The 27,323-nt window shown below is 41.2% G+C and overlaps 1 protein-coding gene across 7 annotated transcripts in view; it reads right to left on the minus strand.

Moving 5' to 3' along the window:
* LOC118505315 (pleckstrin homology domain-containing family G member 5) overlaps positions 1-27,323 on the minus strand; it is a 101,983-nt gene that overhangs the window by 61,253 nt on the left and 13,407 nt on the right. The window contains exon 2 of one of the 7 annotated variants that reach the window (XM_036040959.1): positions 15,042-15,138. The exons of the other annotated variants lie outside the window; for them this stretch is intronic. Coding sequence (XP_035896852.1) covers positions 15,042-15,138 — 97 coding nt within the window. The remainder of the gene's footprint in view (positions 1-15,041; positions 15,139-27,323) is intronic. 7 annotated transcript variants of the gene reach the window in all.

Below are 27,323 nucleotides of genomic sequence, written 5' to 3' on the forward strand. Positions count from 1 at the left end.
ACAAAATCCCTTCAAAACTTGCTGCTGCTGAAGAAGAAAACGACATGTTTGATTCGATCGATGTCGAATCCTCACATCATGATATTGCAACACATTTGATCGAATTTTCATCAAATTCCAAGAAAGGCGCATGCATCAATAAATTGTTAGAATATAGGGTGCCCCTTTTTCGGACGAGGTTGGCCACCATTACCGCTGGCGTAGCAGTATATAGATACAGTTTTTTCGTCCTGTCATCAGCACAAGATGTGCCCGCGAGGCGTGACTTACACCGCAATAGACCGGCCGGAGTGGTTCATTCTTTCGCCTCGTCACGTCACGTCCGGCTGTCCGGACCATAGCTCGCGGCGGTACGCTTTGTGACATGTTTACTTTATTGGTTAATTAAGCGAAGTTCAGTAGTAGGTTGTTAAAACAATACGGGGAAGAACAACTAGACCACACTAGGAATAGAGCGTCCTGGAGTCGTTGCCCTGGTTTTAGCCGTGCCTGTGGTCGGTGCCTCTTAAGTGAATGCAGTAAAAATTGCTGGCCCCTTTGTGAGTCATAGACACAAGTAGAACGCGTTCCTGATCGGCATATTAAATGAAAACTCCACATGAAATTAACTCAAGGACGGGTTTCTTGTACCGAGTGCCTTCCTTCCTTCCTTTCTTCCATCCAGCCAACCCAGCCAGCGAGGACACCAATCGAGGAAACCTTGCAGGACATTGATAAATTAAACATAATTTATCACCCATTTGTGGCCACTCGCTACTATTCCTTTCCGCTACTCTCGTTCTCCCTCTTTCTCTTTACAGCTCCATCCATGCTACGCCAAACTGTCACTTTGATTGCATGGCATTGAACGTATCCTTTTTGGCACACGTTAATTGAGCTTTGCGCTAGGCCAAAGCGTTTGTACCAGCAGTGATCCAATTCACATTACACACTGCTAAGCCAATGTGTCTCCTCTGGTCGATTGGTCAGGCACCAGCCGGTGGTAGCTGAGCTACCATTTTGCCCCATAGCCGACATACTCTAACCAATTAATGGGTCTCGTTAGGTGATTGATGTGATGTGATTTTCGGACATGCCCTAAGAATACCGTGGAGTGGAGTGGCATTTCGCACCATCACCAATATCTAGAAATAATCCTTTCGAGAGTCTACCCCAGCGGACTGGCTTTAACGTTATCATGAATAATAAAAGGTGCTTTCTCTTGGTAATGTCACTTGCACTAATGCATTATGGTCGGGGCGAGGTCGTGATTGCATTGAATAATTGACGCGTGATAAAGTAACACACGCATGCAAACAAACATCAGAAGGCTGGATTATGTTTAATTTTATCAAATTCTTTCTACAATGCAGTGATAAAATAAACTTTGAAGAAGCGTTGGTTGAAACTAAGCTCCCAGCAGCAATGGATTGCCTTGAAGTGATCTACCATCGTTTCAAGGTCACTTAATATAGCCTGCGTAGTATGGAAAATTGATGGCAAACGGATGCGATGGTATAGATGTTGGTGACATAAGGGCATCGCTCGATAACTTTGACCACAGCCTCCCTCTGAAAAAGCTTGCTAAACTGGGAATTGAAGGAGAACTCTCAAACTGCCTTCATATTCATATAAGTCATATTCGGTAGGTTGAACCTACTCCGTACAGTTTGAGCAAGGTTTATCCCGGGGATTTATCGCGTCATCTGCAAAACTGCAAAATGTTGATTTTAAGAAACAGATAATTAGTTACGCAATTCGATAGTCAATAAGACAGGGAATTTGTTTCTCTAGATTCATAAATCAAATACCTTGGGCAGTAGTGAAAGATAAACTCCGCTTCGGTTCCCATAATGATATCCTAATGATTAAACAAATGGTCCGCTAATGTATTGTTCTTGTAAGGCTAAGAAATGATCTCCAATTGGAGTGAAAAAATCTCATTGATAAGAGTTCACACATTAAATTTCTGTTTCCCCATACTATTTCTGGCTTTTGAATAATAGAGGTCACGACTTGAAAAAATCAAAACAGATGTATGAGAGCGGTGATATCTTGTGGTCTATAAAAATCATCTGAGACAATGCTCAACATTCTGCTATGGCTGTCAATGAGGAAAAGAATAATTGATCAAACAATGCTTTTCATACATACACTACTTCATAGACGTAGCCCGCTATACCTGAGCACATGGGGGAAAGCATTATTCGGGCAATGATACACATATACGCAGAATCACTTAGTGGGATAACATTTGACCCAAAAAGTGAATAAGAATAAGAAAGAGACGACAAATGAATTGAATCACGCGCTCGAGAATCAGATAATTATAGACTCATGTGGTATTGGAGCATCCAAGAGTCTGGCCAACTATTATGTTGATCATTTCTAGACTAGAGGTGGTCATCATCATTAAATCTGGTGTACCGCAAGTTAAGAAGCTGGATTACTTGCTTGCTTACACTTTAAGCCCTTCTTTGTGAATGATCTGGCCACTAAGTTTATCTTAGACAGTCATGTCGCAGAGGTTATCAGCCGATGTAATGTACTCTTTGGCCCACTCTATTTGGACTGGTTCTTTAGTGATGAGCCACCAAGAAGAATTTATTTACAGGACTTGCGAATGCTGAAGGTTCTTAAACTTCTCTAGTGTCTTAAAGCGTTCGATATGTACTGAGGTATGCCAGCGTGCTTAGGAAGCTATCGAACAAGCGCTTATTGGATCGCCCTTAGTGCTTTCGTGGGAACCAGGCAGCCGATATCCTTCATACGATGCTCGCTTTTTGCTCATTTCCTTCCACCAGCTGAAAGACAAGCCTATACAGGAACATCGACTCACCTCACTGCTTCATCAACTCGACCTATATACCTCCACATCACTACTTGCCTCATGCAGGCCACTCGCAATTGCTACTTCCTATGTTGTTGAACTAACTATGAGCCAGGCGACCCATCACCTCCATGTGAAGAGCAGTTAACGGCATCGTGGATATACTCAATGTTTAACTACAACACCTCACTTACAGTATTAAAAGATCGGTTGTTTTTAAGAACTCAATATTTAGTAGAACTCTTTAATAAGTACATATTATTTTAGCGTGTTTAAGAAGTTTAACGTACAATATCTTATATTTTATATAAATGTTATCCGATTTTAAAAATAAATATCTAGCTGCCCCAAAGATAGACTACAATAAATATAGCACGACTCTTAAACGAAACCAATAATCGTGCAAAACCACAAATCGCAATCTCCCTTTATACAACTCTATACCACGAGCAGCTATAAATTTAAACACTGTTACCTGCAAACCTGTAAATATAATCCCCATTTAATTCTATTGTTCCCCGTATGTAATTGAATATTTTCAATGCGATTTATTGCTTACACGACTAATCCTATTGCTCCGCCGACAGACAGTGAAAGAATACCATCTTGAACGCTCGTGCTCGTCTTGACTTTGCGAATCGAAGTCAATTATTTCCACTGCCAGATCCGCTTTTACGCCTGCCTGAATTCAATTCGATATACGTTTTTTTTGTTGCTGCAACCCCTTATACCTTATTTCTGTTCCACGGAAAAAGCCGCTGGTGCCGCCGGTAGGCACAATTGTTCGACTGCTACACTTCTACCGCACAATCGAACGAATGGTAGTCATCTTCCAGCACAGTGCTAAGTAGCGTTTGTTCGTCATACCGTGTTCGTTCGGCCGACCATCGCTCCTACCTGGCTGACATGTCAGGCGGTAGACGGAAGAAAGTATTTTTCCTGGAACTTCGATGTACTACCGTACACCGTACTCTTGAGATCAAATGCGGCCACTTCATGCCAACTTGTAGGACAGGCAAACTTTTTAAGAGCTAGAACACTGCTATCAACAGCGGAAAACCTGAAAGGTGCGGATTGACAAAGAAAAGTCTAACCAATCGCTCGCTCCCTCGCTCGCATAATACCGTCATCCTTTTCACAAAGTTCCTCGACAGGGCAATAATTTCCGCACAGCCCAGAATTGTGTGGCTATTTTTCGCCACACTCATCATCAAATTTTCCGCCAAAAAATAAGGTGCGGTGGTCCTCGACGATGCTTGACAATGAATGAGGAATTGGGAACATGTAGATGATCATAAATTGTCAAATAAATTATTTTCTTCCAGCTCAGCCATGCTCCTTCGCCGTGCTCCATGGGTAGGTCGGTCGGTCGGACGGTTTGCATTAATAGACTTCGAGCACTACAGGCATATTTGTTCTATAGCCCTCGCCTGCCAAACAAACCCCTATTCAATGGAGACGCCTAGCCGTCCACGATGCCGAATGGCAAACGAACGACGAAAACCATTCGTCTTACCCATCTATTTATAGACGTCGACCTGAATTGAGACGGTTCCTTTTTTTGGCGGGGTGGCGCCTTTTTTGTGTTGTCTTGTAAATCGTAAGAAATGTGAAGAAACAAAAAGAAAAAAAAACCTCAACAACACTTCCGTGCCAAAACGGGACCGTTCCAATGTTCCTAGACCATAACAAAAGCTTGGGGAGCTAAAATATCAATTGTGTGAATTTGTTTTCAGAAACCGCTGTCTAGAATTTCCCACAACAACAACTTCTCACCAAACAAAGACTTTAATTTCGCAAATGAAACAATAATCGTCATTAATTGCAATGGAAAGGAAGGTGGCAGTATAAATCAATTCGGAAAGCATAATGGACGATGATAATTATAAAACTTTCTCGGGAATTCAAAGTGACATCGGATCCGTTTGTAGGCCAATCGGATCAAAGTAAGGGAATATTGATCGTTTCATGACGTCGTATTGTTGCAAGTAAAGTCAGTTCAGTTCTGCATGCGATAGCTAGACCAAATTAGACGACCTTTCGATCCAGACCCAAAGCTAATGTATAATGGCTTAAAGTTAATGTATGAATAGCCGGCGCGGACTACTATTAACAAAATCTCAACTGCATGCCTTTTGTGTGCTATCCATTTGCTTAATCGGATCATAGAAAATGTTGTTGGCCGAATGTCCCAAGGGTAAGACACGCTTTAGCTACCTTACTCACCAGCAAAACCAAAAAAAAACACGCATTACGTGCGATTGATAGTGAAGGAACACACAATTCCAACACCTGACACAGAAATCACACTAAAGCGTCGGTTTGGGGCAATGTAACACGAATCTTTTGTCGCTAAGCTATTTATAGGCCCTACACGCCCTGTAAGTCCTCCGGAAACGGGCAATAAGTTGTCAACTGTGGCGCACATTTTAGCTGATGGTTTGTGCGATGCGCTTTTTTTTGGTGCGTCAAACGTGCCTTCGTTAGAGATTAACTTTAGCGTTTGCTGGTTGTGAGCAAATGCTTTGAAAAACTTTACTCATTCAGCTTTAAGTCTCTGAAGTGTGGAGTGTGATTATTGATATATCAGGAAAATAGCATTAACCTCTATCATGGAACAGCTGTAACATTAAAGTAATGATTATGGTTCTTTAACAGACAAGACCCTCTAATACACATTGCCTAATCCACATATCGAATGGGTCGGTATTATGGCATCGAGTTGGAGAAGTTAAACTTTCGTTAAGTCAAGACCACTCTGGCCGTCGAAGTTGTGATGTCGGTTCGAACGTGTATCAACAATGCTAACAAAAACTTCAAGTTTTTTGTATGGTTTATTTATAGAAGATTTCGGACGCTGAGACCTCTTGATACGCCTCTTCAATGGTTCAGCTCATTCTATCTACCTCCGGGCTAATTATGATATTACAATAATGGAAAACAATTTAATGAAAGTGGCATCAGAACAATCAACAGTATTAAAAATATTTTAATTCCATTGGTTGAACAGGTCGTATTCTTCTAGTTAATTTTCATAGTATATATTGTAGGCCAAAGAATCTAGAAAATCCCAATCCACAATCCTATCTTCGTCTGAACAGAGAATGTTACCTATTTCCCGTACCCTTAACCGTGAGCTAGTCAATCGTGTTTCGGTGGTCAAGGATTTGGGAGTTTGGCTGGACTCGAGACTCGGGCTTCTTTCACCATATGGACCATAAAGTGTCTAGGGCTCGTGTTGTGAAGCGTCTCGCCCGTGATTTTAAGAACTCAATATGCCTAAAAATATTTATATGCGCCTTGATCAGATCACTGCTAGAGTACTGTTCAGTGAACCTGGTCCCCTTTAGCAAGGACCCATATCAATCGCATTGAATGTATTCAAAGGTCCAAAGAATGTTTGGTCCACAAGGTTCGTCTTGCTACGAGGACAGCTGTTGGTTGGTTGACGTGAATGCTCCCAGTCCTCCTTTGCCGCAGCGGTTCTTCTGAATATCATAGATACACCTGACCTACGCACATCGATTCCCTTGTATGTTCTTTTTCATTCCCTCCACTCACGTCCTGCAGTATTCATATTCACTCGCCGCAAAGAAGTGGGAAGTAGGGATTAACTACAGTTAGTTTCATTATGTGCGAGAAAAATTGTTCATATTTCATACATTTTCATTTTAATAAAAATAAATAAATATACATTGTTTATGAACTCTACACACAATTACTAACACAGTTTAGGAATCATTCAAAAATACGCAAAAATTAGCGAATAAAAAGATAGGCTTTCTGTGGCTCTGACCTGACGAATTGAAATATTGTCCAAATCGAGTTTCTGTTTGAAGGCTATAATACGAACCTTAGTTTAAAATATTTCGTCATGGTTCAAGCTCTAAGTGCTAACGTCAAACGGATAGCCTATTTGACAACCACGCTATCGATTTCTCGATTTAGGAAGCTTTTGTCAAACAATCGAGCATGGTAATTAGGACTTAAGTTAAGTTTGGTAAAGGCAATAGTAACCGATCTGTATGAAGTGAATGTGAAAGTGTTTCTATTTAAAACCAAAAAGCTTTGTCCCTACCTAAAGGTCAATGTTTGTATGCTTTGTAAATAAAAAAAGATAAATTGTGTGTGTGAGAGTAGCACACGTTTCCAGCCAATGGGGGCCGGTGACCGAAAAGCCAATATCTCCATTGTGTTCCGGAGAAAGTTGGTATCGTGCCTTATTTCTGAGAAGAAACATCTTCCCGTGCTTGAGTAGGTGAAAACAGAGCAAACCGTTTGCCGTCCGACCACAGAATGGTTTTATTTCCGGCCTCGGTAGAATCACGGCAACTTCTTCCATTTCGATGTTCATCGATTGTGCTCAGCGATGCCGTCTCGGGTCTCGATTAAATTACGCTTGTGCTGCTGCTGCTGCGTGTGTTCATCCCCGGTGTAAGATAAATCATTTGTTCGGACGCAATACATTATCGACGATTGGGGAGATACAAAAAATTCAATTTGTATCAATGACACTACAGTCATCCATAATGGCAGAACAATCCCGGTGTTTTGGACTGCTGCGAAATTTATCATGGAGAAAAGAAAAAAAAACCTCCGGGAAATCGTTGAATTCCCCAAATCATCTGGATATTATGCATGTGTTAAGGGGGAATGTTAATGACATTAACCTATGCTATCTAAATGTTTAGTAGACATTGTTGATAGCTCTTAGTAGTCTGAATGATTTTGAGCAGTCGAATGGAGTAGGTTCTTATAATGGGATGATGGTGCCCATCGAACATGAGAGGGTTTATGTTCAAACGCGTTTTATGTAAATTAATACCTGTCAATTAAGGTTCGGTGGCCGAGGAGATAGCGGCTCCGGTCTTCAGACGACAGGAACGGATATCAGATCCCATCCAGACTTTCACCCGGAAGTAGGACTGTCCTCTCTAGTTTTTAGAGCCAAATCACACTAGTCAAACAATCAAAGCTAGTTACAAAAGAACAGTTTTGTTAAGCTTCTGAAACTGGCTGATTCGAGCTACAATGTTATAAACCCAATTTACGTAAAAAATCAGTAGGTTTCTGTTGGACACCGATTGGAGCACAAAATTTACTGTGGCTTCCCATTTTTATACCACACCACACTAATATTCGATTTGTCACGATTCTCCGCTAAGCAATCACATTGCACACAACCCACAACTATACCAAAAGCTCAATCATACATTCAGAAAACCTATAACGAACGGCGCAAGCAAATGGACGTGCCCTGAGCCATCACTAGAACGTGGAAATTTTATCGAGAATACCATCGACCGTGACAATCCTTTAGATCTTCCCGATCATGCAGTATTGACCACTGACTTATAGTTTGTTCGGTTTGCACGGACGCAACCGATCCCGCCAAGGTATCCGCCATCACCGGTGTGCGGCCGGTATCGAGATGGCAAAAGATAAATTATTCCACACTATTCAGTCAGACCGGCGCATTCGGACGGAGCGCGTACATACATGCAAGCATTACCGAATGGTGACGGCGTGGAAACCGACGACGGATCAATTGGAAAATGGGGTTTAAAAATTGAATCCTGTCATACGACTGGCTGGATCGAGCTCGTCAGCTTCCCCATGGGTGATCGTGTTCCACACACGGTGTCACGCTGCGCTGGCCAGAATAATCTGCCGCATAAACTATGCAGCACAGCGTCGGTTCACAATCGGACCGCTCCAAAAACCCAGCATGCGATCAGTATCAATTTACAAACTTTCCGCTACATTAATCATCCAAAACGTAGACCGATTGCAGTGCAGGTAGTCGCGAACGCTACATTTGTCGCGTGGAGTCGAAATAGGAACATTTGGACGTTAGAACTGTCGGAAGAAGCTTAAACTAGGAGTGGAGTGTATTCTTGCACGCTGCAATTCTGAATGCTATTTTCGTGTTGCACTGCTGGGCCCATGTTGCTCAACCGTAAATCTTACTACGGTGGAACATGCCGGGAGTGGGTGTACAATGATATTTAATCACATTAATGGCTCCGGGGACGCGCGACGCAACTGAGTACCTTAGAGGGAGTTTCTAGATTTATGTTTTGGTTACTATTTCTTCCATTCTCTCCAAAATAAAATATTCTGCTCTGCTTGTGTGCATTTTTCTTAATAGAAACTTTTTCATTAGTTTTTAAGAGTATTCGTAAATGAATAACTGGCTGCACCCAAAATTAAAACCTTATTGCATCGTTTTTTTGTACTACTTCTCCTTATTGTTTTTCTGTTGTTTTCTTATAACTAAGCAACTTTTGTTACAAACTTTATGATATTCAGTTCAAAAATATAATATAAGAAAAAATAATCATCCAGACCATAAATCAGCTAAAAGTTTTGCAATTATTAAACATAACAACTTGCAACTTGAACTGAACGATGATATTAGAGTACGAAAACTGAACTAATTCAAGTAAAAAATCATAAAAAAGCACAAATTTTCATGATTCGACGAAACAAACATCCAACACAAATTTGATGAAAATGCATGCAGCACTAAATTTAAATAAGTGAACCTTACTTATAAAACTTGTTTAATGCACAATAACAAAGTTAATAGACTCAAAATTGGTTCGCAATGTATGGCTGTGATTCATCATTCAATGCAGTTGAAGTTGTCTAATTTGACAAAGCCAGCTCGGTAGGGTATTTTATGGAAAAATATTTTTAAGGTGTGTGGGAACTCAACAGCTGTGGCTTCTGTTTGACCTGGAGACGATCTCGCTTGGTGAACAGAAGCTCTCCCAGGACGATCAAGATGAATTTTTATGGTCAGATCCTGAAAAAGAATTTGCTCATATACCTTTTAGAAAGCTTTTTTATGAATTTTTTAAATGCTTTAAGACCATTATACGCCGTCACAAGAGACTTTAGCATATGATAAAATCAGTCGTTTCTACTGTTTTCATCATGATTCCTGTTCAAAAACTAATTTAAAGGATTGGTAATATGTAATGGCTAGTAGTTGGATCACAAAATAGCGTCATTTGAACCCTAAAATAGGTTTCAGGAGCTCATCAGTGCGGGTTAACCGATTTTGGAAGATTTTGATGACAACATGTTATAATAGGGGTCCATACTTTGACAAGATCATTTTGGTTTGGTTTTTATTCATATTGCTATACAAAGAAAAATTAACAAAATAATTCTCACTTGTGAAAATTATGTGTCATATTTTATATTTATATTAATTTTGTAGTATTTTGTAAAATTACTATATTGTTTATATTTTTTATTGAATAGGCACGGCCGTAGCAAGAGGTAGCAGTTGTAGAATGCACATCTTTGTGGATTATTTTAATTGATTGTTAAATTAAGAGGTGTTGAGTAATGTTTACAGCAAGTTAATAAATTTATAAGTCTTTGTTTACTATCCTTAATTTTAATTACCCTTAGCATTTAATTAGTTTGAATTTATTGCTTCGCTTTCAATCAACGTTTGCATTAAACAAACAGCGTACGCAATAACATGGCAAAACATTTCATAAGGCGTATGAGCTTACCTTTGTTAATCCTCATTCTCGCGCACTGATATGGGATAATCCTTAATGATTAAAGAGCTTGTGGTTTCGGTTACTTCTCAAACATTCACTCAAACATTCACGTACACCAACCAAAGAAGCACTAATGTACACGCCACACCACACTTACACACTAAATAGACGCTTTGATTTGAGGAAAGATATTTTGCTGGAATATCTAACTTACGATATTTACTTAAAAATAATATAAAGAATTTGTTAGTAAGAACACAACACAGCTTGGATGTGTTGATTCGAATAATAAGATCTGTTAATTTTGACTTTCAACTTTAATGTCGAACAACTGTAACAAACTAACCCAAATAAATTTACACTCATCACTTGTTTTAGAATGCCATCATTCTCTTCATTAACGCTGTCAGCTATAAAATGAAAGTCCTAACATAACTTGAATTCATTTATTTTAGCTGCAATTTCATTAAACTCGGAATTCTCGTCTACAATTCTAGTTGCGTGAATGCACCAACACGAAGAAGTAGGAATAGCAAAGCGGCTTCCGTAAAAGTGTCTAGAAAATGGAACGAATTATAACTTCGATAGGCGCCCTATACACCCTACAGTCACCAACAGCGGTCCGAAAAATTATGCAAGAAAGGGAACGAAGCGAGGAATTTCACTTCCGGCTTGTTAGATTGCTGGTGGCGTCGATCTTTATTTTCCTTTTTTTTGAGTCCGCTTTTCCACTGCAACCTCACTCACCACTACACTCAAAACGAAACGGCTGCTAGGTAGCGTGGTACTGGTCATTCGAGCACCCTCGCCTGCAGGATTCCGGTCAAATGTTTCGAACGTCGGGTTCGAAAAAGGTCCTCACACACAATACCGTTGACCTTAGAGGGCGTAGCGATCGATGAACCACAAATTTGCCGTTTTTCCTTGGCTGCGCGTGGTTATAGTGACTATCCGGGCACGCCTCGCGGGGTTCCGTTATGAAATGTGCTACAGACAGCAAACAAATGGCCACTAATTTAATGCCGAGCAAGTATAATCAAAAACTTTCAGTGACGAATCAATGGCGCGAACGGAATCAAACATACGACGCCGAGCGGGTAGGCCGGCCGTTAAATGTTTGTAACAGATATCGGATGGTCGGCATTGAGTGGGCCGACTAAAACACACACCCAGACACACACCATCTATCCTCTAATGCGTTTAACGCGGCTTTCGCTAAACGCTTCCGGTGTCACGTGCTTCGGATCAACGTTCAGTTCCGCCGAAACGAGCCTGAACCAGCGTTGTATTGATTTTAAACCGGGTGGCAGCGAGTGTCTGCGAGGTGTTTGTCATCCGGTTTTTGGGTCAAGTTAGGTCTAATATTTTCATGAAAATTGATGCATTTTTCCTGTTTTCACTTGAGTTGAATTTAAATGGTTAAATTGCCCTATTTCCCATTTTTTCAGCACAGCAAATACTGGCACAATGCACGCTAGTTTGCTCGCGCACACACTGATTCGTTTAGCTGCCAAATTGAACCGCCTCGAAACCATCATGGCTGAACTTCACTGCAATAATTTATCACGCGCATAAAAGCGGATTTGCTGTTTTGGGTCCGCTCACATTTTCGCTGGCAAAGCCGGGAACGGACACCTTCCGCTATTCACGGTCAACGGGAAACCGAACGGGTGGAAACAACAAACACACACAGACACACACTCACACACACACACACAGACACACTCTCACACACGTACACTGAAATTTCCATCAATTGGCACAAGTTTGGCATTTGGTTACGGTATTGATTTCGTCTCCACTACACCACAGCTCGTACTCGCGTCATTTGTTGGCGGGTCGGTTGATCAAACTGCCCAAAACTATCGCACCGTAACCGGGTCACAACGCACACAAATACATCAACGAAACCGTGTAAGCACAGCTGTAAACCGTAATATAGCCGATACATCATCCCTCTAGCCGATAGAAATTTCGCGCGGATTCTTTCACACTAACTGTGGTGTGCTGTGTAGACGGGCCCGAAAGTTTCGAAAAACTTTGCCGCTGCTCACTGCTGGCACTGCCGTGCCGTGATGCGTAGTTGTGCATGCTAGCTAGCTAGCACGACAGTGCACTTTAAACGTGTCCTCCAAACGTTCTCGAACGAATTTTGCAGTGTCAACGACATTTTGCCCACGTGCTTTCGACTGCATCACGCTCAATGCTCGCTAATGCGTAATCACGTAAGCACAAGAACCCGAGCCCTAATGCATATTTTATCCCAAAAGTGGCACAACATGTGATGGAGATTTCTGCATCGTCTGCTCGCGGTAGCACCCTGAGTGAGTGATTTAAGGTGGAATGGTTGGAGCTGTGTGCTTGATGCGTTTGAGTATAATAATAAGAAAAAACACGCACTCACGGATCTACCGATTAGATGTTACCGATTGGGCTATGAAAATGGAACTAACTGAATGTGCAGTTGAAGCACGATGTACAGCCAGACACGGCTCGCGAACAACTCACGAACGTAAGACGAACGGCAACCGAAGCACGAGTAGCGCGTTAAGCTTCGAGCTTCGGGAAAACCATCTGACCGCGATGTCAACACACACACATCAACCGATGACGAAAGGATGGCGAACCGAATGAATGAAAAGCTCTTGCCAAAAGAGATTCATACACAAATCAAACAAGCGTACGGTGGAAGCTTTCTTCCACTGACGGGCATGTGTTAGTGTAGGGCGCGGGAACTGCCGTAGACAGAGAGAGAGAGAGGGAGGGAGAAGAAACGGACCAAAACATGAAAAGCTTTTGGACACTCATGGACAAAAAGAGTTGGTACAAAAAAAGGAAACAAAAATTGCTATAAGCCGGCTTTTGATCTAATCTAACGAATCTGAACGGGTTTTGACACGGGTTTCTGTTTGAAGTAACGGAACCAATTTAGATAATTTTGTTCTATTTTTCTACCTGTCTTTTAATAACACAGAAAATGATGTCAAAAATTTAAGTCTCCTTCACTAATCTCATTCGCTCCTACTCGTTGAAGGACCAAACGTTCAACGTTCAAAAGTGGAAATCAATTCCCAAGCCTCTAGATTAGAGTGTCGACAGGAGAGTGCCACCGGGCACAATAGCGAAAGGGCTGTGACTTCTTCACGCTCGGGCAAGTGACATTGAATGAGAATAAATTCCCTGTTCCTCCTGCTACAAAACACAAAACCACAGCCCCCACTGTCGGCCGGACCGACCGATGCTCTCGGTTTAGAAAATCCCTTCAATCCTTTTGCTTGGGACAGCATTCGGTTAGGTTCGCTCACCAGTGCCAGTGATGGTATTGATTTTATGCGCCCTTCGCACTGCACGAACACTCACTTTCTCGGGTCACTCATAGCCGATCTCTGTTGGTGGGTTGGTGGTTCGTACAACGGTTCGCGCCGGTTTTGTGTAAAAATAAAAAAATGGAAAATTCGCAAAAATTCAGATCGGGTGAAGCTGGCACATCAATGAGCTGAGATCAGCATAAACTTGTGTATACAGGCGAGTTTAAGTTCGGGGTAGTTTCATTTTATGTGACATCACCACACAAAACATGGCGTATGACGTAAGGCGGGCGTGGGAAAAAAATGGCAAGTCCCATGTACCTACAAGGCACTCGGCGTGGCGTTGATTAAACCTTTGTTGGTTGATTTTGGGGAGGTACGATGAGACGTATGGAAGCAGATTCTTAATTGATGGTGAGCGGTTGAATATTGTTTTAGAAAATTGCTATCTAAATTTAAATTATGCTTCTATAGAAAAAAAGAGTAATAACGTTCTATTTCTAGCTCAAATAACAAGAAATGTTCCCATACCTTTCAGTAAAATCACATCCAGGATTGTTTGATTACAATAAATTCGAGAATGAATTAAATCTTCAGTTTATGAACACAGCAACACCGGGAATCAGATCTCATCCAAACCGTTCCTCCGTATTGAGGTCTGACTATCCAACTAAGCGGTATTGATAAGTAAGCAAGAAAAGGCAGACATGAACTAAGTGGCGATAAGATAAATTTTTTATGTCAAATTACGCACGAGTTTATACCTTGACCAGCTACTTTTTTGTTGACGTCAAGTTTGTATCTTCAAACATTCAATCAAGCACAAAACTTCTCAAGCTTACGCTACTGGGGATTGGGGATTTTACAGTCGAAAAATAGGGGGAAAAGGGCCCAATCCATACAACTGTTCAAAGTGATCCGAATCCTTGAATCATACGACAAACCGATTAAATCGAAATTGTTCAAAAGTCACCAACCATCTCAGGTGGTGGTGATGATTGCCGTCAAGTATATCCAACATCCTGGGACTCCTCTTGAAGAGTTTGCCAAACCGAACCCGAAAGGAAACCGATCCTCGAATCGAAATCCCTCCTTGTGCTAACCGTGGCTAGTCGAGCACCCGTAACGAATCCATTTCAGAAAAGGAAATCCCGTACAGACAGAGAGAAAGAGAAAGAGAGAGAAAGAGAGCGTTTTTTTGTTTTTCTTCAACAATTGCCAGCTTTGCCAAGTTCCGCTCAACTCGATCCCTTTTTTATTTTGCACATTCCGCAGCCTAACGGGAGCTGGAGCTGAACCACAACAATCTTGATGAAGAAATTGCTGCCAGCAAGAAAAAGCCGTAGCCCGGCAAATTCCATTGCAGTCCGACAACAATCCAGCTACTACTCGGCTCACCTTGTAAACCTGCATCGTATACGGGGATACCCGAAGCTTTACAGCTTTTCCGTCTGCTGCAACTGCGATGCTTCGACCGTTTGCCTGGGGAACGTACCTGCAATGGAAGTGGAAGAAAAAATAAACAACCAATAAATCATCGGTACTTGAGTCCATTGCATTCGGACGGATCGGAAAACAATCGGCACACTTGGCAGGTTTAAGAGAGGAGGTTTGTTTTTTTTTGCGATTTCGTCAAGACTGTTTCCAGGATAATTCTACCATAAATGGAATATCGAATAAAAGGAAATAGAGACTAGCGTAGTTGATTGGTAGAATAATTCTTTTGATTTTTTTTTTTGCTCAAAAACTATGTCACACAAAACAAAAGTTTTAAGAAGTTCCGGTGTTCCAATCGATTCCTGGTGGTTTTGTAGCCTTCCCTCAACGTTCCTTTTCAATATATCTTTCACCAGCTGCAATCATTCTTCATGTAACTTGTATGAATTTTGATAGTCTTAAAGTACTACAACTACGAGGTTCTGTAGTTAACACTGGAGGATAATTATGCCCTGCACATTACCGTAGTCGCTAAGTAACGTGCTCTTAAGTAAGGATGCAAAAATATATTCCGTAGGGAAGAGGTTACCAGAAAATATAATTAAGATTAATCGTAGGTTAACTCTTAACCTTGAACGATTTGAAGGTTGAAGGATTTATATTCATATTTGAGGAGTGAGACTAAGAAACTAAGATAAGTTAAGAATATGAAATAACCATAGAAATAAGAATAAGTTTTAAGCACAATTTATAACGCAGAAAAGTGCTATTTGTGCGTCGCGTGTATGGTTCAGTCGAGGTTTCATATTCTGGTCCAACCAATCTGGTGGGGGGACCAATATTTGTGAATGTCATATCCCCTTTGAACTCGTTCTGGCGAACAGTTTCGAAGAAGTCTATGTAATATTTTATAAATAAAAACCATTATCATTGTTTGGTTTTGGTCAGTGTTGGACAGAGTCCATGTCTAAGAGGCGTATGTGTGTACTGGAACTACGAATGTTCTTTACATAGTGGAAGAGCTTTCTCAGGGTGTAGCATGACCTGTACTATGTATATAGTATGGAGGCGATAACGGCGACGGTGACCCGAAGTTCAAATCCCATGCACACCACCTCCCTGTACGCAGAGCTGACTACCTTGCCACTGGTAAAACGAAGTCACAGAATGCCAAAAGTGGCTGGCCGAGATTTTTCGAGGCTATAGTGCCAAGGAAGAAGAAAAACAAGAAGAGTAGTATGATCAGTTGGCAACCAGCACCCTTGCACGTAACTCAACATCAATGTCGTTGTCGATGCTGACTTTTAACCTCAAATGTGTGAAGTTTTGCAAGACTTCAAAAGTGCGGTCACCTATGTGTGTGTTTCACACCTGCGTGTCAATCATACAAGCGAGGTACAACCCATATAATAGACATACAGACAGTATGGAAGGACAGTAGGAAGTAGGAACAAAGGGAATTGGCAAAAATCAAAAATGGTCTCAGACAGCCTCGTCTGCGTCTCGTAGCAGCTCCCGTTTCGGAATATTTGGCCACTTTACAATGCTCTGAACTGCGACTAACAAGGCGGGTCGAGCAGTAGCGTACTCCACACAAAGCCGAAAAAGATAGTCTGTGTGATGGTATCTGAGGCCGCAGTTACATAATTCGAGGTCACGCAGTCTTATACGCTAGAGATGCACGCCCAATGCGCAATGGTCCTAATCTAAGTCTAGACATCTTTCGAATGAACGAGCCTCCCTAGCGATGTAAAATAATAGCCTGTAGGACAAGTACTTATGATCAATTCAAGGCGTCGACGAACTCCGCTACATAGATTGAGCATGGTCGGTTTAGATAAAAAATGTCTTAGAGTATATCTTTCTATGCCCTGCTCTGAGGAGGATTCGTCAATATAAAACAGGTTTCCAATGGCCATACTTTTCCTTGTAGAGCTAGCCATCGTTTACTCTTTCAAAGAAGCATATAAACTTATCCACCGGACAGAGAGAAAAAGAACGTTATTGAAAAAGATTCATATTACAGTTAAAGCATAATTTGTCCTAAAACCTTCCATACCGGCTTGTTTTGAATTTGTTCTATTATTGGATTATGCTGTATTGTAATCTACCAAACTGCCAAATGATATAATCCGATTATTTGCCGGTGTACTTCAACACACCTAGAGCACATCGTAAAGTTTGCAACGAACATTCATCACGCCAGTGCACCGAAAGATAATTTCCCTTCTACTTCTTGCTGGCAGTCCCTAGACGAATTTACCTAACGCAACGAGCACCGTGACGTGGTTTTATCACACAACGCGAAGGTCCAAAAATAGAACTCATTCCACCATTCATTCGCAAACGGTGGATAAGAAAAGCTTATTCTCTTAGCTTAGCACCAAGAGATGGCAAACGAAGTCGTAGCTGAAACAACGTCTTGAGTAAGCTTTTTTTCTGTACCGCGATCACTACCAAAACACAAACCCAACAACTATATCCTCATCAAAGTTTCAAGCCATTTTAATTCACGCGGACAAACACACGCTCACCAAACTGCTGGTGCAAAATCCAACCCACTCTCTGTCGAAGGAAAAACCAATTTTCCTACGTCCATGGTGTTTCCCGCCCGACTCACTTTCCTACCAGACACACCTTAAACGAAGATTTTCACAGGTGTTTGGCCCGGTATACACTTGTGGTATGTGGCTCAAGACGGTCAGTGTTTTTTCCCGAACGACTGGCCGACCGAACGACCGAGACTTGATACTTGGTCACCACTTGGAGTTGCTATCACACCGGTGCACAGTTCGATTGCAGCCACCACAACAAAACAGAACCTCCGGCTACCCAACCCGGTAGCTTCTGCTGATCTGCGTTATTTGGCTGCGTATACTTACGGGCAGGAAAAACACACTCACGGCCCAAAATATGCCATGGAAAGGAATGACGCAGCTGGATCGCGTGCAAAAGGAGAGGAGAGCACAAGGCATTACATTACCTGCAGCAGAACGTCAGATTAGCAAGATTCAGCAGTACCAGAAGCGGCACCAGCACCAGGACTTAACAGATCCAAAACAAGAAGGATTTCGCAACGAAAGCAGGAACTCAAATGATAGGAGGAGCGAAGGCGAAAAGGAACGTTGGGATGCGTCATAAAAAGCTCATGCATATTTCTGTTGGCTTTCGGGATACCTGCTCACGGGTTGGTAGTTTCCTCCATAAACCACTGTTTACCGGTGGCGAGGCGTTGTATTATTTGGCAAAAAGTAGTATGACGTACATTTTCTTTATTTCTTTGGTGTGTTTTATGTAAACAATGGTGAGGAGGAAGATAACGTTTAAGTAAAAACAGATGGTTCCGCTCTTAATGCAAACGTCCTACACGAGTATTTCATCAACTGTTTTTGTACTTTACTGGGTACAATTCTTTTAAAAATAAGACATCGGGCAAAATATATTTTCAAACCTTAACTAATACCATGAAAATACATTTTGTACACAGAAAACAATTTCTTGTTTTGCAACCATCCCATCCAAATACCATACCAATCGCCCGTCGTTTCCAAATGGAGACGCCTGGTGCCTCACTAATAACTAGCTACGCATAATCTATTTGGGTGCACAATTAAATTATTTCTCACGCCCACTCCCGCGCTTCAGGCAGCTACAGTGACTCTCACTTAAACGAGACATACCAACAACGACACACGGCGGTTGCTAATGTTCATGGTAAAGTAAACGAACAAACCCTAATCGCGCGTTCGCGTTAAGTTTCTTACTATGCTACAGCCCTGGTCGTCCACCCTCTAGCCGTCCGAGTTTTGTCGTAAGGCATTATCGCCGTCCTTAGTATATGTGTATCTATTTACGACGCGCTCCAAGCGTACCATAATCCTGCACCTGTGTTACGGAGAGAAAGCGAACACAATTTGTTTAAAATCAGGGTACCAGAAGTTCGGGTACTTGCTACGCATTATCTTGCACAAGTGACACTCAATGAGAAAAATAAACTACGAACTATATGCTCTTTTGAAACAGTTTACTGTACAAGATATGGCTTTTTTGTAAGCTGGAAAAAGATAGGTATGATTGGAAAAATTGGTAAGTATGAGCAAAATGGTATGGTAATTATGACTTTGGTCGGTAATTATGAACCGGATGCAGTGGCTTAAGTGAAGAAGCTTTACATCAGCGCTGCCTCTTATTGAGCTTAACGGGTTAAAAATGACCGTGGGAAGATCAAAGAAGATCGAAAAGATCAGATCGATAACGCCGATGTTATTCGACTATTCCTGTGCTCTAAAAGACAAACGAACCAAAATAGACACAATATCAAGGCAAATGAGCTATATGATTGGATACATAACAGGGAATGAACAGTTATACAATTATAATTATTTGCAGTGTTGCAAACCCAATGTAAGGGAGCATTTCAAGTCCTTTTGAGGTTAGCTGATGATTTTTTGTCATGATTGATCTGAAATGATTGCAAAATTTCAAGTATTTTAAAATTCTTCAAACTTCCGGCAAGATTCCAGATACAGATTCCAACGTTGTGTTGCATTACTCAATAGCACTCATTACTTGTGTGTAGACCTTGTACTTCTAAGTGATACATTCTAAACTAGCTCTATGTGTGTTAATTTTATGTTGGCTTTAAGACTCCTTCAGGAGGGTGTAATGGTCTGTTGAAATCGATTTATTTATTTATTGCAGTTTGACGGCTTTACGACTTATTGTCAGCTGTACAAATTTAAAATCAAATTTAAAAATCATCATGTTTTATTATTCAAAAAGGTCTCGAGTCTAATTCAGTGTCTGATAAAATATCAGTAACTATCTTGCGATGTTGGCAAAACCCTTTGTTGTTAATGCTTTCTACTGAGTTTATCAGATTTGGTTTTTGCTTGAAAGCTAGAGCAAGTTTTCTAGCTCTAGTCAATAGATGGAAATTTAACACTCAGACACTCAGACAGCCCCCCCGTGCGCAGCTGGACTGGCTATTTAGCAACGGGTAAAGCCAAGTCACAGATACCCAGAAATGGCAGGCCAAGAACATTTGAGATTGTTTTTTAGAAATTAAACTTTATCATTAAAGCAGTGAAAGAAGAAGGATAGAGCGACTAGATACTATCCATAAGTTCTTAAAGCATCTCACCAAACACTTTAGTTCAACTGACGCTTGAGTTTGATTAAACGCTTTTATTTTTTGTTCAGCTTTTCTTATTCTGACCAACCACCTTATTTTTTATGTCTTTTAATTCTTCTCCCTTGGTGCAAACTTCTAAAGAGATCAACTAAAGCACATGTTATTGAGAGCATCCAGCAGATTTCTGCTAAATTATCAATATAATATATCTCTTAAATAACGGGTTAAGGATTCCTTTTTTAAATTCTATTTAGTTTGCAGACTACATCAATCTTTCGATGGTACTGCGAGCAAAATACTCTAGATTTTGTTTCAGTTATGACAGAATTGAATCGTGTTTTTTGTAATAAACTTCAAAGTATAAGCTTAGTTCATCATGAAAAGCATCCAGATTGTGGGACAGAGGGAACTTAACTAGCATTATAACGAACGTCTGAAACATTTTTGGAATTAACCAAATTTTACAGGCCGTTTTTCTAGGACATTTTTTTTATTTTTGGATTGATTGACACAATATTTCACTATTATTTACTTCTGAATCCAAATAAGTAGCTTAAAATTATTTTCAAATATTTTTTTTATGTTCTGTTCACTAAATTATTCAGCAAGGTAAGGACATTTTGTTGACAGCTACGTTAGCGGTCTTCACACAATAGTACCGAGTATTGAATCTCTTGCGAACTGCCTCACCATGCAAGTCATCAATCAGGTATTACAAGCTGTACGAGTCTGTCAAGTCAAACAACTTAGTAGAAAAGGGAGGCCAAGAGCTCTTGATAATTTAGAGCCAAAGGATGGTCATTCCTGCCAGATGTATGGAGAGACGACCCGGACAGGATTTAATACCGAAAGCTCCATGAATAATTTCGATGCGATTTTCTGTCTCTTTTCTATGTACTTACACAATTTTGAACTTACAAATTATCTACCGAAAAATTATCAGCAGAACCAAACAAATATGGGAATTGTCAAATATTTTCAGTAGCAACTAATCCACTACACAAGTAAATTTTATTGCATGCCAATGGCAACCTTATGGGCAAGATTCTACAATAAAAATGCATCGAAGGTTTTCATGGCGCTGTGGCACACAATCACGATTATACGATATTGCTCCCAAGGGAACAGTTACCGTTACCAGGCCAGGCGTGTGTTCCACTCAAAAGCACACCATACCCCATAGAAACGGCACACACGAGTTCACAAAGGTAAAGTTTACCCGTGCTCGTGTGGTAACGCTAAAAAAAAAAACTTCACAATCCGCGTCCACAGAAGAAGAAAAAAATACACGGACGAACGAGAAAACAAGGGTACTTTGCTTTGGGGTTTTCGTTTGTTTTTCGCCCCTTCGCTTTCTAGCGGGCTAAGCAAACACACGCTTAAAATCGAGGGTTAGAATACAACGCGCGAACATCGCGACAGTGTGACACTTTTTTTTGTACAGAGGGCATGTCACCGAATCTCCGGAAGAATGGTTGATGCTATAGAGATGTAGTAGCATACAAATATTCTTGTGCGTTCGAAATTGTTCAGATTACCGCCGTGAAAAAGGAACCAAAAGCCCCGCTACAAAAGACGCGGGAAGCCGGGAAGAGTCACGCAAGGCAAACAAATGTCGGAGCGATGAGGGTCGGCCGTCAGCTTTCAAATCCAACCGAAAATCGGTAAGCTTTTTCTGATAAGATGAAGTGACAATGGTGAGATTTCGAATGCTACGCAGCGATGATGGTCGACGGCTCAAGGATTCGCCGACCGGGGCCGATTGATGTCGTGCGTCGGAAGAACATTACGGCCATTGGTAGGTGAGTGTCGGCGGGCGTGCGAATTGGTGCGATGAGTGACGGTGTTGGGTATGAAAAATTAATATCCAAACCCCCCACTACCCTCGAAAGTTTCGAGTAAAGCGAGTGTGTTGAAGTTACGGATCAAGCGACACACCTCACGTCACCTCTCTCCGTATCAACAGTCACCTCACCGTCAACCCTCATCGCCATAAACCATCAGCCGGTGTGGAAATGAGTCATGATCGGTGAGAAACAAAAGGTAGCGAGCAAAAAAAAAACCCCGGCTGACAGCGCGTGCTGTGTAACGAACGGCAAAGCACTAAGCTAAGGCATCCTCTCGAACGGAGAACAGCGCCTAAGGACGAAAAGCACATATTTGCGTTCGGTTAAGCTAATACAGTAGCAGGCGTTTGGATGAGGCTTCGGGGTGTTAAGGGCTGCTCCCGCTATTCTTCGACCTTGAAAAGTATATCTCTCACCCGAACGCTTTCAATATGCTGCCCGGTGGGTAAGATTTGGCCCAAAAAGACTTTGTCAAATATTTTCTCTGCAAAAGTACACATTCAGTATGCCAGCGGATGCGAAGGGGAAGGGATTACAGGACATCCATTGCCCTTGAGCCACAATGGATTTGTGAGAGGTTCATAATGGCGGCAGACAGGCGTTTTAAAATAAAAGAGACTTTCGGCAGGATCTTAGCGAAAGGTGAATACGCTGTAAACGTAAATAAGAACCGCTATTATCAGATTATTTACCTTTTGCAGGAACACTTGGGATGGGTAGGGATCGTTGGAAGAGCGGCCGCGACGGCTGTTTACCGGAATGTCCTACGGATATTCAACACGTTTGTGAGCATCGAAGTTGTCTGTTACTTGGATGCTTTTGCTCTCCAAAGTGTAGAGAGGTTTTCGATTAGAAATAATGAATCTAAAGCTGTCCCTTAAGTATTGAATTTGAATGACGCCTTTGATTGCTTCTTCTTTTCTCCTTTGTCTAATGATCACTGCTGGTCATGCCTGCTATTTTTGGCATGCATATTGATATCATTGCAATAACTTTTATCTGAGTTGGATAGTTAGTCCTCACTAGGGATGAAAGGCCCGGATGATATATGATGGGATTACTATGATTCTTACATAAAAGAAACTGATATTTCCACTGCCGTCAACGAGCTGAAGCTTTCTTTTGATGCTGAGCCATGCTTAGCACATTCCCAAGGGCAGTGAGTGCACATTAACTGTCGAGTGGCTCTAATTACAGTAGTGAAAAAACTGGTTGACAAATCTCTGAGGTCGCGAAGCTGCCGGTTTACATTGGAAGTCTCGTTGGATGTTCTCAATATACAAAAAGTAAGTCAGGTAGTGACGAAACATCCTCCTCGGTGGAAGCAGAATGAATGTTGGCGGCACCTTACACGTTGGATCTGTTGACGGGGCCAAGGAAGATATATTCGAGGTCTGATCGAGGCTTTCGAGACCTCACATCCAGCTTAGAAGAAGGTACCCCTTGGGGGCCCTTAAAAGCTCGAGGCCCCAATTACCTGCTTAGTTTGCTTATACTATGATTCGCCCCTGTAGACAAGAATGAAGTAAGTAATGATGGAGGTATTTCTATGCTTTTGTCATTAGAAAACTTTTCGATTCGTTCATAAGTAACCACCTGTTTCGCGGTTAACAGGGTTCTAGTTTAATAGTTAAACTTAATATATGTTGGTAACGGCGAACCAAGGTGCGATGATACGCGATGTCCCAAGCATTAAGACTTCGGAAGTCCCAGAATGCTTCCCTATTTTTTTATAATTTTTTTTTTGTAATTCTAGCCATGCCGTTTTTCATCCTCCTAAGATGAGATTATTATGGAGACCACTAATACAAAGATGTTAAATTATTTACATCACTAAAAATGCATATTTATTTATTTATTAAGTATTACGGACTGATGCCGTATTGTCACCACTTCATGTGGTGACTGTGAATTACATTCACGAAAAAAACGATTAAACAAAATTAACTAGGCATTTCCTCCTAGTTATTTGCCATATCCCGGGCATGCTCGGTTCTAAAAATGCATATATGAACTTATTTTTTACGTGAAATTCAAAAAGTAACATGTAACAAATAACATATTTATCTTATTTAAAAGTTTCTGTGGATGAGGGCTCTTGAATTTATTTTTGCCACAAAGGCCGAAAATCTGGCTTTATAAAATCGTAGCCTTTCCATAATAATATTCAAATTCTTTTTTCCCAAAATGTACCTCAATAAACGCATGTTAAACGCTTAGTTTAGATAATTGTTAAATGCCAGTAGGTTTAAACCACTTTACGCTTTAGTATTATGTATTCACAAATAGTGATTAGTATGTTTATTCAATAAAATAATAAAAAACGACTCGGCCGTATTGTAAATAAATAGTTGTCAATCACACACATATTTTAAATGGAATGGCATCTGATAACATATTTCTGTCTCATTTCTAATTACAAATGTCTATAGCACAGTTAGAGGCGGTCTGGTGACGGAGGAGTGTGCGGCCCCGATCTTCACACGGCCGAACCGGGAGTTGAATCCGATTCAGACCGCTCCCCCGTAATGAGGACTAACTATCTAACTATGTACATGATAAAATTAAGTAAGCACACCATAATATTTGAGTGGCATGAACACGCAGGCAGTTAAGACGAGGAAAAGAATAGAGCGTTTTTTATATTACTTGTTTATATGGACCGAAGCAAATGTTTGGTATTGATTTTTTTTTCACAAATTTTACTTTTTGAATCAAAATAGATGTCATATTGCTATTTAAAACATTACTCAATAAACTAAGCATCGACCTAGTTTGCTAATACATGGATCCACCCATGAATATAGAAGCGCCCTTTTGGGACTCATCAGGAGTACCGCAAAGAAGCGTCTTCCAGCCGTTCCTTTTTAACTGCTGCTGAAACCATGTCAGCGTCTCGTCTACATATAACGTCGTCACCGCTAAGCAAAAAAGTGTCTCAATCTGGCAATTTTTGGCTTCCTGTTTGATGATTTTACACGTATCTTGATAGTCAGACCTGAATGCGAGAAGGCGATCTGGATGGGATTTGTCGATCTGGACGGGATAATGGTGCCGGTCATGACAACCGGCACCATTATCGACACGGCTATCGGACAACCATGACGACTAGTAGCTATTAGTGACAATAACCCAGGTACAAGTTTTCCTGAGAAAATTATGCTGATGATCGCTAAATTATTGTAATATGTTGTATATTTTATCGGTGAACTAGGCAAATTATGTCGGATAACGTTAGTATGCATATGAACAAATTTTATATGCTGTACAAGAACCATTTTATAGGCTACCATTGTCATACAAGCACATTTAAACCTCAAGTTCATTTATTTCACCACCCACAGTGCCGATGAAGATGTGAGTGCTGATAAATGAGACAATTCATCTTTCTATTTATCGTGCAAAATGATCATCAGTTCTATTGTAACAAAAAAAAAACCATTCCACTCCGTATGTGCACAGACCAACAAAACCGCTACCCGTTTCGAAGCGCACTTTATTATGTTCTTTCGCCCCTCGGTGAGACATTTTCCCTAACTTTGGGCGGATGTGTCCCTTAGCCAAAACCGTGGGCTCTGGTTGATTTGCATAAATATTCAACAAATTTCCAACACCCACAAAACATCCCAAAAAGGCTCTTCACGGCGCTGGGCGGGTGGTTATTGGTGAAAAAGTAAGAAAATAAACGTCGATAGTCTATCGGCTCTTTGAAAGTGCAAATCCGTCGCTAGACCAAAAAAAGGGCTTGCGATCGGAGCGTGCGGTCATCGGTGCGGTCGATTTTACCATTCGCTTCCCTAGATGGACCCTCGTCAAATATTCTTAAGTGATTACACATTCTTGAATTCGTGATTAAATTTGCACAATTTTCCACTCTATCTTCATTCGATGGGCTCACGGTTCTTATCCAGATCGTCGTTGGCAATGGCGACAGAGTTGCGCGTAATAAATACACCAGTTATACCTGGCACATACCCGCAGCGGCTGGGGCCGGTGTCCACGAGTGTGGATAAAGTTTTTCCGTTCGAGCACCTGACAATGGACTGTTTTTCCAAGAAGCTGGTGTGAACAAATGATTTGCCATGCAGGAGAAAGATTGTTTTACAAGAATTTGAAATTGCTTGCTTCTGTAAAATCAAAAACTATGCAAACATAAGTTCAATGAAGCTCAACGAACTAGATGTCTTGATTATTAAGAATTACTGTTAGGACTCAAATAAGTGGTTTTCAAATCCTCCAGCTTCTGGATTATTTTACCAAAATTAATGTACATAATTATGCCACCAGGTCGGTAGATGCAACAGCAGCGCCGGTCTTCACACGGCAGGACCGGGGTTCAAATCTCATCTCGGCCGTTTTCATAAGTCTAGTAAGTTAGAAATGGCAGGCATAATGACCTAAGAGGTCATTTGGCCACGGAAGAAGAAGAATTCAGGCACGCCAGAGACCGAGCTGCCGATGTCCACCATTTTACTGATGCGCACTCCACCACAAACCGCACAAGCGAATAGTACAGCATTTTGTTGATGTCGGGGTGGTCGTTGAATTCACTCATGATTTGCTACAACAGGCCAATTAGTTGATTCCCCTCAACGTTGAATCAAGGAGCACTAAAAAGTCTCTTACACTGCTCTTGTACTTCATAATGATGCTGTTTACAGCATAATTGTACACTTGCTTCCTTGAGGTACTCCGGAATTGGTTTTGATGGGACGCGAGATCTGGCAATCCATGTTTTTGCGCTATATGCGGTCACTCAGGTGGCACCGCATCCAGGTCAGAAGCTGTTCAACAAACCCAAGGTTCAGAAGCTTGGCGAGCAGCAGAGAGTGTGGAACTTATCGGTACTCGGAAAAGAATCGGTATCTATACCAACGGTCTGGCAAAGAACCGATTCTTTTTCTATAAAAGGATTTACCAGCGACTTCTGAATCTCTTTGTAACAACTGAATTGCTGTTTAGTCAGTCAGTTTATCTTGTGTTTGGGTGCAATTTTCTTCCCACACAGTCGTCCTTTCATCGTCTTGAAACATTTAAAGCCATTCTTCAGGAACAGCGCGTCCTCAAATCAACGCTATAAAAGAGTCGTAATCACTCCCATCTTATTGTTTCGCTAAGCGCAGAAACTCATCAACCCTTAGATGCCGCTTATTCAGCATGCAATTAGAATAGTCACTATCGATCAGCATCAATCACAACTGTTTCAAAGCTGATGGTACAGTCGCCGTAGGAAGAACCTCAAAACTGCTGTGAATGTTATCC

This window comes from Anopheles stephensi, chromosome 2 (assembly GCF_013141755.1).
Source record: "Anopheles stephensi strain Indian chromosome 2, UCI_ANSTEP_V1.0, whole genome shotgun sequence".
Lineage (NCBI taxonomy): Eukaryota > Metazoa > Arthropoda > Insecta > Diptera > Culicidae > Anopheles > Anopheles stephensi.